This window comes from Plecotus auritus (assembly GCF_963455305.1).
Source record: "Plecotus auritus genome assembly, chromosome: 3".
NCBI classification, from domain to species: domain Eukaryota; kingdom Metazoa; phylum Chordata; class Mammalia; order Chiroptera; family Vespertilionidae; genus Plecotus; species Plecotus auritus.
Window position 1 is genome coordinate 77,499,869 of NC_137772.1, and position 12,054 is coordinate 77,511,922.

The 12,054-nt window shown below is 42.0% G+C and overlaps 1 protein-coding gene across 1 annotated transcript; it reads left to right on the forward strand.

Moving 5' to 3' along the window:
* Positions 1-3,820: 3,820 nt before the first annotated feature.
* On the forward strand, positions 3,821-9,107 carry PCDH20 (protocadherin 20; the record flags this gene model as incomplete). Its single annotated transcript, XM_080660287.1, has 2 exons — positions 3,821-3,955; positions 5,009-9,107. The coding sequence occupies 2 exons, from the start codon at positions 3,821-3,823 to the stop codon at positions 7,745-7,747; spliced, it is 2,874 nt and encodes a 957-aa protein (XP_080516413.1). The 3' UTR covers positions 7,748-9,107.
* Positions 9,108-12,054: the final 2,947 nt, after the last annotated feature.

Below are 12,054 nucleotides of genomic sequence, written 5' to 3' on the forward strand. Positions count from 1 at the left end.
AAAACATCAAAAAATTTTTAAGTTTTAGGTTATGTTTGCTAAATGTACAAAGTTTTCAGATGGTATCCTCACAAACACTTCTAAGAACCCTCACAACTTCATAAAGACAGAAACTATCAGGCGAGAAGGCTTGCAGTAAATAAATATATATATATATTATTTTCAGTCAGTGATATGATGAAATAAATTATTATGAAATTAACTTCTTTGCCATCATGGAGTGTCTGTTAATGACAGATATTAAGTTAGCCTTTTCATATGTCCATGGGGCGTGTATGTGAGTTTCTATAGAAAATTGAAACAGAGAGGTATGATGACTTATCTAAATCTAAAGTCACACAGTAATTTAGCCATGGCCATGAGAACGGGATCCAAATCCCCTGGCTCAGCTCAGTGTATCATCTATTGTATCAAGTTGTTTTCCTTGGCTATAGAAAAAAATAGGCCTGGGAGACATATAATCTAACTATTCTTCTGGATCAATTTTTACAAAACACCTGGGAAGCAGGCCCAGAGCAATTGAGACATCTGAGAAGTTTGTAAGTATTGTTTTCAAGGGATTAATAGCATAGAAGCTCTCTAAGTCATCTTTAGAAAGAAATATGTGACACCAGATGGTAGGTCACAGGGCTGGCATCATAAGGAACAGAGATTTGGGAATGCTTTCACTGCACCCAGAGAGAAGGTACAAGAGAAGAAAGGAGGGTATTGGTTCTTTTTTTTTTTTTTTTAGGCCCAATTACAGTGTAAACCTGCATGAAACACCTGCTTAGATCTTCAAAGAGGAAAGATAATAACAAGTAGCTCAGTGAACAGTTTGGAATGTGATAGGTAAGATATTACCCAAAATTGTGCCAATGTCTCCCAGTCTTGATGCCGACTTCCATGCAGAGACTTTGCAATCACCACAGTAATTTAAAGCAGAAGCGGTTATTGCTGCCATTCCACACATCTCCAGAATGTGTTTAATTCCTTTATTTCAACTTACATTATATTTCACATTTGTGTTTTTTAGAAACATTCTAAAAAGTTATTGCTGAATATGTACGTTTAATTTCTTGCCAACTTAGCAAAGGGGAGAAGAAATAATAACCCTTTCTGAAGAGGGCAGCTGGAAGATATGGCCAGAAGACCTAGATTCCTCTGGGATGAGGGATGAGGATACTTGAAAAGGTTTATCTGTGCCCAAAGCATCCACTGCAAAGCAAACAGAGCCAAATATTTCAGGGAAAATGAAAGACAGGTGAGAAAATAATTACAAAGAAGTGATGTCACTTCAATTGAGCTATCATCATAAATGATAGTTCCTATATAATGTCCCCATAAACTAAAGGAAGAGATTCCTATATTTTCCCCCAAAATAAAAGGCAAGTGATCTTGACTTGTTGGAGCAGCATGAGATGTGAGGGGATATACAGTCCACTGCTGTTGTTACCTGCATAGATGTAGAATGAATTCAGCTTGTGGGTCTAGCCTGCACGTACTCTGACCGATTGGCCTAATCTGGCCATGTGCCCCAAACTTCCAGAAGCGGTGGGTATTGTGGGAAAACATAAGTTGAACACATTTCAGATGCAGCCTGGTACTGATCTTTGGAGGCCAATATGTTTCAACTACAGACCCCCAAAGTAAATATTTAGCAGTCGTGGTAAAAGTTCAATTGTAGGTCAGAACCAGCAGCTGAGGAAGCAAGGAGAGGCAAATCATACTTCCTGACTGTGTTTTGCTTACCGGTTGTATAATGGCCTATTGCACCCACGTGAGCAGGTTCTTGGTCCTGTGCTTACTTCATCAGCACTCCAGTTTCACTTTAAAGAGCTTAAAGGAGCTAATTTTATAAGAGGATTCATATCATTTGCCAGATTTGTATCATAGGGAGTTTCGTTTGTGAATTCCATTTGGACAATAAGAGGATGTTACACACACCAGGTGTTTTGATGGAGTGTGTTATCAATATTTAGGACTCTGTGTCTTTAGGATTAGTGGTGATGAGAAAACAGGAAGGCTCAGAAGAAAAACATTTAGCTCAGGTAAGTAATTTATATTCCAGTTAGCACAAGGTGGAATTAAAAAGAAAATGAAAGTGGTTCCTATGGAAAGGAATGCCAGATCTTCCTATGACCCAAAAAGGAGACTTTTTCTGTTCTAGACTCAGTCACTAAGCATTCAGGGGAGGGTCTTATGTTCAGGGCAGCACACAGGATATCTGGAAACCTAGTGACGAAGGGAAATGTCTACTCAGGGAGGCCAATGGTCTTTTCCATAACTTATATGACACCCTGCAGATCAAAGTGTTTCATTAACCTAATGCACTGAACTCTCTCCAGTCCTGATTTTATAAATGAGGAAACAGGTCCTATGCTAGTTAGTCATAGCCAGAGAGGCTATCCAAGCATTTTGCACCACACTCCTTCAGGATTCCTTTCTGAATGGCCAGTTTCCCAGTAAGCATTACAAGAAAATTTTTTTTTTAAAAGCAATAATTTGAAAAGTAACCTCCTTTCTTTCTTCTTCCCTTCCTCCCTCCCTCCCTCCCTCCCTCCCTCCCTCCCTTCCTTCCTTCCTTCCTTCCTTCCTTCCTTCCTTCCTTCCTTCCAACCTAGGCTTCAGTGAGCGCCCTCAAAAAAAAAAAAAAAAAAAAAAAGCACCCAACCTTTCTAATGCCTCGACCCTTAAATACAGTTTCTCATGTTGTGGTGACCCCCAACCATAAAATTATTTTCGTTGCTACTTCATAACTGTAATTTTGTTACTGTTATTGAATCGTAATGTAAATATCTGTGTTTTCCGATGGTCTTAGGCTGTACAGAAGCGGTTCTCAACCTGTGGGTTGCTAGCAGGGTCTCCTAAGACCATCGGAAAACACAGATATTTACATTACGATTCATTAACAGTAGCAAAATTACAGTTATGAAGTAGCAACGAAAATAATTTTAAGGTTGGGGGTCAGCACAACATGAGGAACTGTATTAAAGGGTCGCGGCATTAGAAAGGTTGAGAACCACTGCAGAGAGACTGCTTGCAGGCAGAGCCACTTGTGCACTTGTGTTCCCCCACAATTGTTTCCACTTTCCCCCTTGGTCCCTTCCCTGGGCCCGAAGCGGTGGCGGCGTCTGAAGTAACACCACAAGGCGGACACTCAGAGGAGACACTTGCGCCCCAGACTAGGAAACTAGCAGAAGCTTTCCCACCACCAACAGCGAAGATTCATAATTAGAGCATGTGGAAACCTTCACCGAATTCATCTATTTGCTTTTCCAGTTCAGACAGCCGTTCATAGTTGGAAAGTCCTTCCTTCCGCAAAGAAAAGTGCATTTTTCCCCCCTCTGCAAACACTACTGGATCCAAGCCTTTCTTGTTAGAACTGGTGGCAAAGCAGGCGTTTGAGGATCGCGCCTGTGACTGCTCTGTAGCGCCAAATTCCCCTCTCCATTAACTCAGCTATAAACACAGGCTTGTTTATTTATTCTAATTCTCTCTCACACGCTCGCAACCTGTGGACTGGGGTTCTGACCGGTGCAGCGAGGAGGGAGCTGAAGGTTCGAGCTCTGATGCCCGACCAGGTGACGCCTCGTCGCAGTCTTCAGAGGCAAGTCCCCCCATTCTGGCTCCTCCAGTGGGGTCAGGATTGACCGACGTCCTGGGCAGGAAACCATGACTGTGCCCTTCTGCCCCTCGCCTTTCTGCACCCCTTAGCTCCCGTCCTAATTGACCAGCCAGTGACTATTGGCTGAAGTTCCCCAGCGATTTGCATGAACAGAGAGGGAGTGTCTTCCGCCGCCCGCCCGCCAGGAGCGCGCCGACTGCAGCCTCCCTGGGAATGCGCGGCCGAGGGGGTGCGCGCCGCTCGCGGGCCCTGGCAGTGAGCTGGCGCCCGGCGACCTGGCACCCGCGCCTGGATATGGGGTGGCTAAGTCGTCCCAGCAGCTGCAGCACCAGCCAGAGAAACCTGCCGGTAAGGGGCTAGGGGTTGGGGCTCAGTGGCCCCGCGACAAGTTGCAGTACTGTGGGCAGTTCCCACTCCTGGAGGGTTTTCAAACCTTTTCCCTTAATCCAAACTTCACGGGAAGGTTGGGGGGAGGGAGAGGGAGTTTGGGATTATGTATCTTCATTTTAGCAAGGAATAGGCAAGACCTTGGGTCGTGAGAGGAAGTTTCTGAGGCAGAAATGTAGGCGGATGAGGTGGAGGGGCTGGGGTGGGGGGCTCAATCCGCTTTAGATAGGGGGTTCGGAGATCTTTCCCGCTGCCGGCATCTGGCTGTGTCTACTGCAATTGACACATTGTTTTTGCATAATTATTTTCCGCGTTTACTTCTTTTCCTCTCGGGGAGGGGGATTAGTCAGGGCTTCCTACGTGATGGAGATCCAGATCTTTGGGGTTTAATTTTAGATCCTTGCTAAAATGAAAATTACTTCTTCTGACGTAAAGTGTTTATTTAATGCGGGGGGGAGGGGTGTCCGAGCCAAAAGCGTTACTATATTTTCCATATTATTATCATTAATGATAAGTGTTATTGCTGCTGTTGGTTTCACGATAAGGGATGTAACACATTTCGCGTTCCGGGGGTTTTAGCGGTAGAAATACTGAAATGAAATAAATTGGTCAAGTGCCCACCTCTCAGCCCTCTCCACCAACAACCCCCTCCTTGTCCCTAGCCTACCCGGGCGGTTTCCCTGTCGCGTTGCGCAGTCCCAGAGCAAGAGTCCTCTCCACGCCGCGTGTGTTCCCAGGGATGCTCTACGTGAGGGATCGTGAACGTTCACTGCGTGAGAGTGGTGATGGGGAGCGGGGGTAGAAAGTAAACAGGAAAAAAAATAAGTTTGGGAAACAGTGTGCCCCGCAGATCTCTTCTTTGCAGCAAGTTTCCTCTTCAGCCCGCTCGGACAGGAGAGGGTTTGCCTCTGGGAATGGTGGCGAGGGCAGCCTGACCCGGGCACCGGTTTCTAACTCCAGTCTTGGTGTTGCGGCCAGGATGTAATGAGGCTTCTCTCCTTCCCCTACTTTCAGCCTCTGTTTCTGTTTTTCCTCTTCGTGGGACCCTTCAACTGCCTGGCGAGTTACAACCGGGCCACGGAGCTTCTGTACAGCCTGAACGAGGGACTGCCCGCGGGGGTGCTCATCGGCAGCCTGGCCGAGGACCTGCGCCTGGCGCCCCGCGCCGCGGGCAGGCTGGACCCGCAGCCGCAGCCGCAGCCGCAGCCTCCGGAGCGCGCCCGCGCCGAGCCCAGCCCTCCTCTCTCCTTCAGCCTGGCCTCCCGGGGACTGAGTGGCCAGTACGTAACCCTAGACAACCGCTCTGGGGAGCTGCACACTTCTGCCCAGGAGATCGACCGCGAGGCCCTGTGTCTTGAAGGAGGTGGAGGGGCTGCCTGGGGCGACAGCATTTCCATTTCCTCCTCCCCTTCTTCTGACTCTTGTCTTTTGCTTCTGGATGTGCTGGTCCTGCCTCAGGAATACTTTAGGTTTGTGAAGGTGAAAATCGCCATCCGGGACATCAATGACAATGCCCCGCAGTTCCCCGTTTCCCAAATCTCAGTGTGGGTCCCGGAAAATGCACCTGTAAACACCCGACTGGCCATAGAGCATCCTGCCATGGACCCAGATATAGGCACTAACGGGGTGCAGACCTACCGCCTACTGGACTACCACCGTATGTTCACCCTGGACGTGGAGGAGAATGAGAATGGGGAGCGCACGCCCTACCTAATTGTCATGGGCCTGTTGGACAGGGAGACCCAAGACCAGTATGTGAGCATCATCATAGCTGAGGATGGTGGGTCTCCACCACTGTTGGGCAGTGCCACCCTCACCATTGGCATAAGTGACATTAACGACAATTGCCCTCTGTTCGCAGACTCACAGATCAATGTCACAGTGTATGGGAATGCTACGGTGGGCACACCGATTGCAGCTGTCCAGGCTGTGGATAGAGACTTGGGGACCAACGCTCAGATCACCTACTCTTACAGCCAGAAAGTTCCACAAGCATCCAAGGATTTATTCCACCTGGATGAAACTACTGGCGTCATTAAACTTTCCAGTAAGATCGGGGGGAGTGTTCTGCAGACACACAAGCTCACCATCCTTGCTAATGGGCCAGGCTGCATCCCTGCTGTGATCACTGCCCTGGTGTCCATTATCAAAGTCATTTTCAGACCACCTGAAATCGTCCCTCGTTATATAGCAAATGAGGTAGATGGCATCGTGTACCTGAAAGAGCTGGAACCTGTTAACACTCCAATTGCTTTCTTCACCATAAGAGACCCAGAAGGTAAATACAAGGTGAACTGCTATCTGGATGGTGAAGGGCCGTTTAGGTTATCACCCTACAAACCATACAATAACGAATATTTGCTAGAAACCACAAAACCTATGGATTATGAGCTACAGCAGTTCTATGAAATAGCTGTGGTGGCCTGGAATTCTGAGGGATTTCACGTCAAAAAAATTATTAAAGTCCAACTTTTAGATGACAATGATAATGCTCCTATTTTCCTTCAACCCTTGATAGAACTAACCATAGAAGAAAACAATGCACCCCATGCCTTTTTGACTAAGTTGTACGCTACAGATGCTGACAGTGGTGAGAGAGGACAAGTTTCGTATTTTCTGGGACATGATGCTCCATCATATTTTTCCTTAGACAGTGTCACAGGAATTCTGACAGTTTCTACTCAGCTGGACCGAGAAGAGAAAGAAAAGTACAGGTACACAGTCAGAGCTGTTGACTTTGGGAAGCCACCCAGGGAATCAGTAGCCACTGTGGCTCTCACAGTGTTGGATAAAAATGACAACAGCCCTAGGTTCATCAACAAGGACTTCAGCTTTTTCGTGCCAGAAAACTTTCCAGGATATGGTGAAATTGGAGTAATTAGTGTAACGGATGCTGATGCTGGGCGAAATGGATGGGTTGCTCTGTCCGTGTTGAACCAGAGTGATATTTTTGTCATAGACACAGGGAAGGGCATGCTGAGAGCTAAAGTCTCTTTGGACAGGGAGCAGCAAAGCTCCTATATTTTGTGGGTGGAAGCTGTTGATGGAGGCGAGCCCGCCCTCTCCTCTACCGCAAAAATCACAATTCTCCTCCTTGATATCAATGACAACCCTCCGCTTGTTTTATTTCCTCAGTCTAATATGTCTTATCTGTTGGTACTACCTTCTACTCTCCCGGGTTCCCCAGTGACAGAAGTCTATGCTGTTGACAAAGACACGGGCATGAATGCTGTCATAGCTTACAGCATCATAGGGAGAAGAGGTCCTAGGCCCGAGTCCTTTAGGATTGACCCTAAAACTGGCAACATTACTTTGGAGGAGGCACTGCTGCAGACAGATTATGGACTCCATCGTTTACTGGTGAAAGTGAGTGATCATGGTTACCCTGAGCCTCTCTATTCCACAGTCATGGTGAACCTATTTGTTAATGACACTGTCAGTAATGAGAGCTACATTGAGAGTCTTTTAAGAAAGGAACCGGACATTAATATAGAGGAGAAAGAACCACAGATCTCGATAGAACCCACTCATAGGAAAGTCGAATCTGTGTCCTGTATGCCCACCTTAGTAGCCCTGTCTGTAATAAGCTTGGGTTCTATCACACTGGTAACAGGGATGGGTATATACATCTGCTTAAGGAGAGGGAAAAAGCATCCCAGGGAGGATGAAAGTTTGGAAGTACAAATTCCACTAAAAGGAAAAATTGACTTGCACATGAGAGAGAGGAAACCGATGGATATTTCTAATATTTGATACTTCATTGTGGAATAACACAGAGATGTTTTAATAGACTTTGGATAGTCTTCACCACCTAACCAAGGTGGTTTGGATGAGTTCCAATGAAGGACTACTAATTTATAACTTGTACTATATTGTAAATAGCGGTTTACAGGTTTTTAAATTCAAAATCAGAGGTTATAAAATGTGTACAGCATTTTTAATGAAAATTAGTACTAACTGCTATAGAACTATTATTGGATATGACTTGCAGGTTTCATACACCAAGCAAATGATTGATAAAATCTGGGAGTAAGGTAAGAAAATGACACATTGCATTTTTTTTTTTTTTTTTTGTCTAAAAAATCTTTTAACCACAAGAGGGCAACAGCTGTTCCTTTGCAGAGAACTGTTTTGGGTTATTATTCATGACAGTTGTTGTACATCAAATTAATGAAAGAGTATATTTTAAATATATTTGTTTATAATATTTAACAAATACAAAATTAAAATAAGTTGAATTTCACCCCACTTAAATGTATGATAAGAAAAGAAATGCATTTGTAAACAAAACATTTATCTTACAAGTATGTCATTCGTAGTTTGAAAGAGAAGGCTTTACAAGGAAGTGCAATTTTTTTTAGCTAGGATAAAAACATTGCCATATGTTATTAAAGATTTGACCTGCTGAAGACTATTTCACTTTCTGTGTACTCAAACTGCTATCTGTTTGCTTTACCACTGATCTTGCTATTATTACAGGGGGAAAGATACATATGTCCTTCCTTACAGAAAATATAACTAGAAATTGTGTCCAAGAAAAACAGCCAGAGCAAGAAATATTTCAATCCTTAGTTGCTTCATAGGTGTTCACCACATTTTGGTGCTTTCAAAACTTGTGAGCAGTACTTCATACTTGGGTTATATATTAAATATTTGTATGCTTAAACTCATCCATCATGTAAGAAACTTAAAAAAATCCTATTAAAACAGAACTATTCTAGAAGCTGGTGTAGACTACTGGTTGTAGTTGGGCCTTTTATATGAAAGTTATACTTCTCTTTTTGTTGTTGTTTAGGTTTGTTGACTACCATTTCTGGCTTCCTTTCTTTGCCTTTGGATTAAGTCCAAGAGTATTTGTAAGCCCAGCAGCAGAGTTCTTTGATAATGTAGCTTATGCTGAATCCTTTGCAATGAAGCAAACTGATTCATCAGTAATTGATCACTTTCATTGTGTGAGCTGGAAATTTTATTTTCTATGAGAGCTATAACAAAATTATCTGTATAAATAAGTAATGTGTTAGCTTAAACTGGATCATCTTGCTTTTTGGCATCCTATGTCTGTACTGTACCAAAAGTGTTTATATGTCTGCAAATTAAAAGTATATATTTTCATAATTTCTTTCTCATTTTTACCATTTTCTATTTGGCTTTTTCTTTCACTGAAGTGCCTGTTATTGGCATTTGTTTGCTTCTAGAGGTAAATGTTGGTATACTGTAAATATTCTGTTATGCTTAAGTTTACATTAAACTAATTCGTTACTCAATTAAACATTGGGTAAATTATTAAGTATGTGTATAATAATAGACATATATATATATACATATATATATATATAAATAGAAAGAGAATATGCCTATATGTTTGCTAGAAGTTCATATGATAATTTACACCCAAGTATGTGCAAATACATATTAATTTATTGAGTTAGTATCAATTATAAACATTCATTTTACTACATACTTATAGCAATCCTGTTAGCTTTATTACAATAGCTTTCAATAAATTTTAAAATAAAACTATATTGCAAAATATAATTTGAATGCAAACACCTAAAACCTTTCGAATTTGTATCAACCTCATTTTTCTTGTTTTCTTCAGTTTTACAATGTGAATAAAATGTAAGCATATGAGGCAGTAATGTTTGTTATAAAAAGGAAGTATATTTTTATTAGAAACTTATTTTGTATAAGAGACACATGAACTAAGAAACTAAGATCATTCATCCCTAAAACTTTTCATTTATAATTGATGTATAACCATTGAGGAAACCATTCTCTACAAGTCTTTTTTTTTCTTCTTTCTTCTTTTTATCTTATTTCTCTTTTTTTTTTTAAAGGAAGGAGCTACATATGAAACAAGCAGCACCATTAATTTTTTAAAAAATCTCCATAAGTACAATGATTTAACCATCAGTAAAAAACAAACAAAAAACCAAGGTATTTTTTTTTTCATATCTAAATTTGTTTTAGATTTATAGCATATGTTTTGGGATATGGACTTTATCTCTAGCACGAGAAACGCCTGTAACTTAATAAAAAGATGTATTTCTGAATAACTCGTTGTGCCAAGATTTCCTTTACAAAAATATCTCATTCACATTAAAAACATTTATAACAAGGGAAGTTAAAGTAAATTAAGCTCAGAGATAATAGCTTCTTTTTACTAATACCTTGTGCTAGAACAGTTGCCAAAATGTATGCTAATCATGTCAATGTTGTTAGTTGAGCTGGCACGAAAATAAACGTTCCATTCATTAAAAAACCTAATATCCATTTAACAGTTTGAGAACCAGGAATCCTCTTTGCCCAATTTAATGAAGAAGAGATTGCTCTGATCTTTGCACTGCCAAATGCATTCTTATACCATAGAGAAAATTGTTCATTAATTTGGGTTGGGAAATTTAAAACCAACATAGTAATTTCAGCTCCAGGGGAAAAACAATTTACATTATTTGACTCTTTAGGGTAGATTCCTTGACCCCCCCCCCTTTTTTTTTTAATTAAAAGATGTTTTTGTTGTGTGCGTGTGTGTGTGTGTGTGTGTGTGTGTGTGTGTGTGTGTGTGTGTGTTGTTAGTTATACTTCTATCAGTGGTGGTTTAAAAGAAAAAGAAAAAAATAAATGCTTCTTTTAAAATAGTTTCATAGCATTGGTATATTTTAAAAAAATCCAAATCCTTTGTGTTTTGGGAGCTCTGCATGTGTTGTATAAAAACACCATATATGATCTTGTTATGAAATGGCATCACTGAAGCAGTATTAGGGATGGCGTATGAAGTTGGCTTGATGATAGTAAAATCTCTCATAAAGATTCTAATTTGTGCTCCTAGAAAATATATCAGCAGTTGACTACTGTTAAAGGAGAAATTAAGCAGACTATCCTCTGGGGACTCAGGTCCAATCTCTCCTCAGTGCAGTGAGAGGTGAGGACTCGGTGGGGTTCTGACCTTTGGCAGACAATGAAGAATATAATGGAAGGACAGCCTGAGCACACGGGTTCTCCAGTTCCACTGGGCAGCCTCTGCTTGTGGAGGCCAGAGACCTAGACACCTGAGCATTTTCTTTTCTGTAGATTTGCTTACTGTAGGAAAGCAGTCAATTGCTCACAATTATATTGCTGATTTGTGTAATTTCTGCCTATCAATATGCCTTAATAGTGTGGGAGATCAATAAGTATTTATTGAAAGAGACTTACTGTCTTTCATTCATTTATGTAAAGCAGAAAAAAATCAATTAAAAAGTTGGTAGTACCACCCGGCGGGCATGGCTCAGTGGTTGAGTGTCGACCTATGAACCAGGAGGTCAGGGTTCAATTCCAGTCAAGGGCACATGCCCGGGTTGTGGACTTGATCCCCAGTGTGGGACATGCAGGAGGCAGCAGATCAGTGATTCCCTCTCATCACTGATGTTTCTATCTCTCTCTCCCTCTCCCTTCCTCTCTGAAATCAATAAAAAAAAATATCAAAAAGAAAAGTTGGTAGTTCCAGAGCAAAAAGACCCATCTTGTATTTTCTAGTTATTTCTATTCCTGATTTTTAAACTTTATATTTCAGATGCTGTATACATAAATACATACAGTCTATAATCATTTTTTAAATGACACTCGTCCTATATAATAAAAGCCTAATATGCAAATTGCCCCCTCCACTGGGAGTTCGACCAGGAGTTTGACCACGGGACAGGGCCAACCAGCCAACCACCCATTGCCCCTCCCCCCGGCTGGCCCGGCCCAATTGGCCCAATCGGGGCAGGCTGGCCAGATGCCACCTGTGCTCAAATTCGTGCACCAGGCCTCTAGTTGTATATAATTGCTTTAAAAATGGTAGCATGTTTGTTGTTTTTTTATAAACTCCTAAACTGGGAATGTATTCCTTTGAGGCATAAAACAAAAATGGATAAACTTTAAAAATAATTTTAAATATGTTTTCATTGATTTTAGAAAGAGAGAGGAAGGGACAGGGAGAGAAACATCGATAGGCTGCCTCTTGCATGCCCCCTACCAGGGATCAAGCCCACAACCTGGGCTTGTGCCCTGACTGGGAATTGAACCAGCACCTCTTG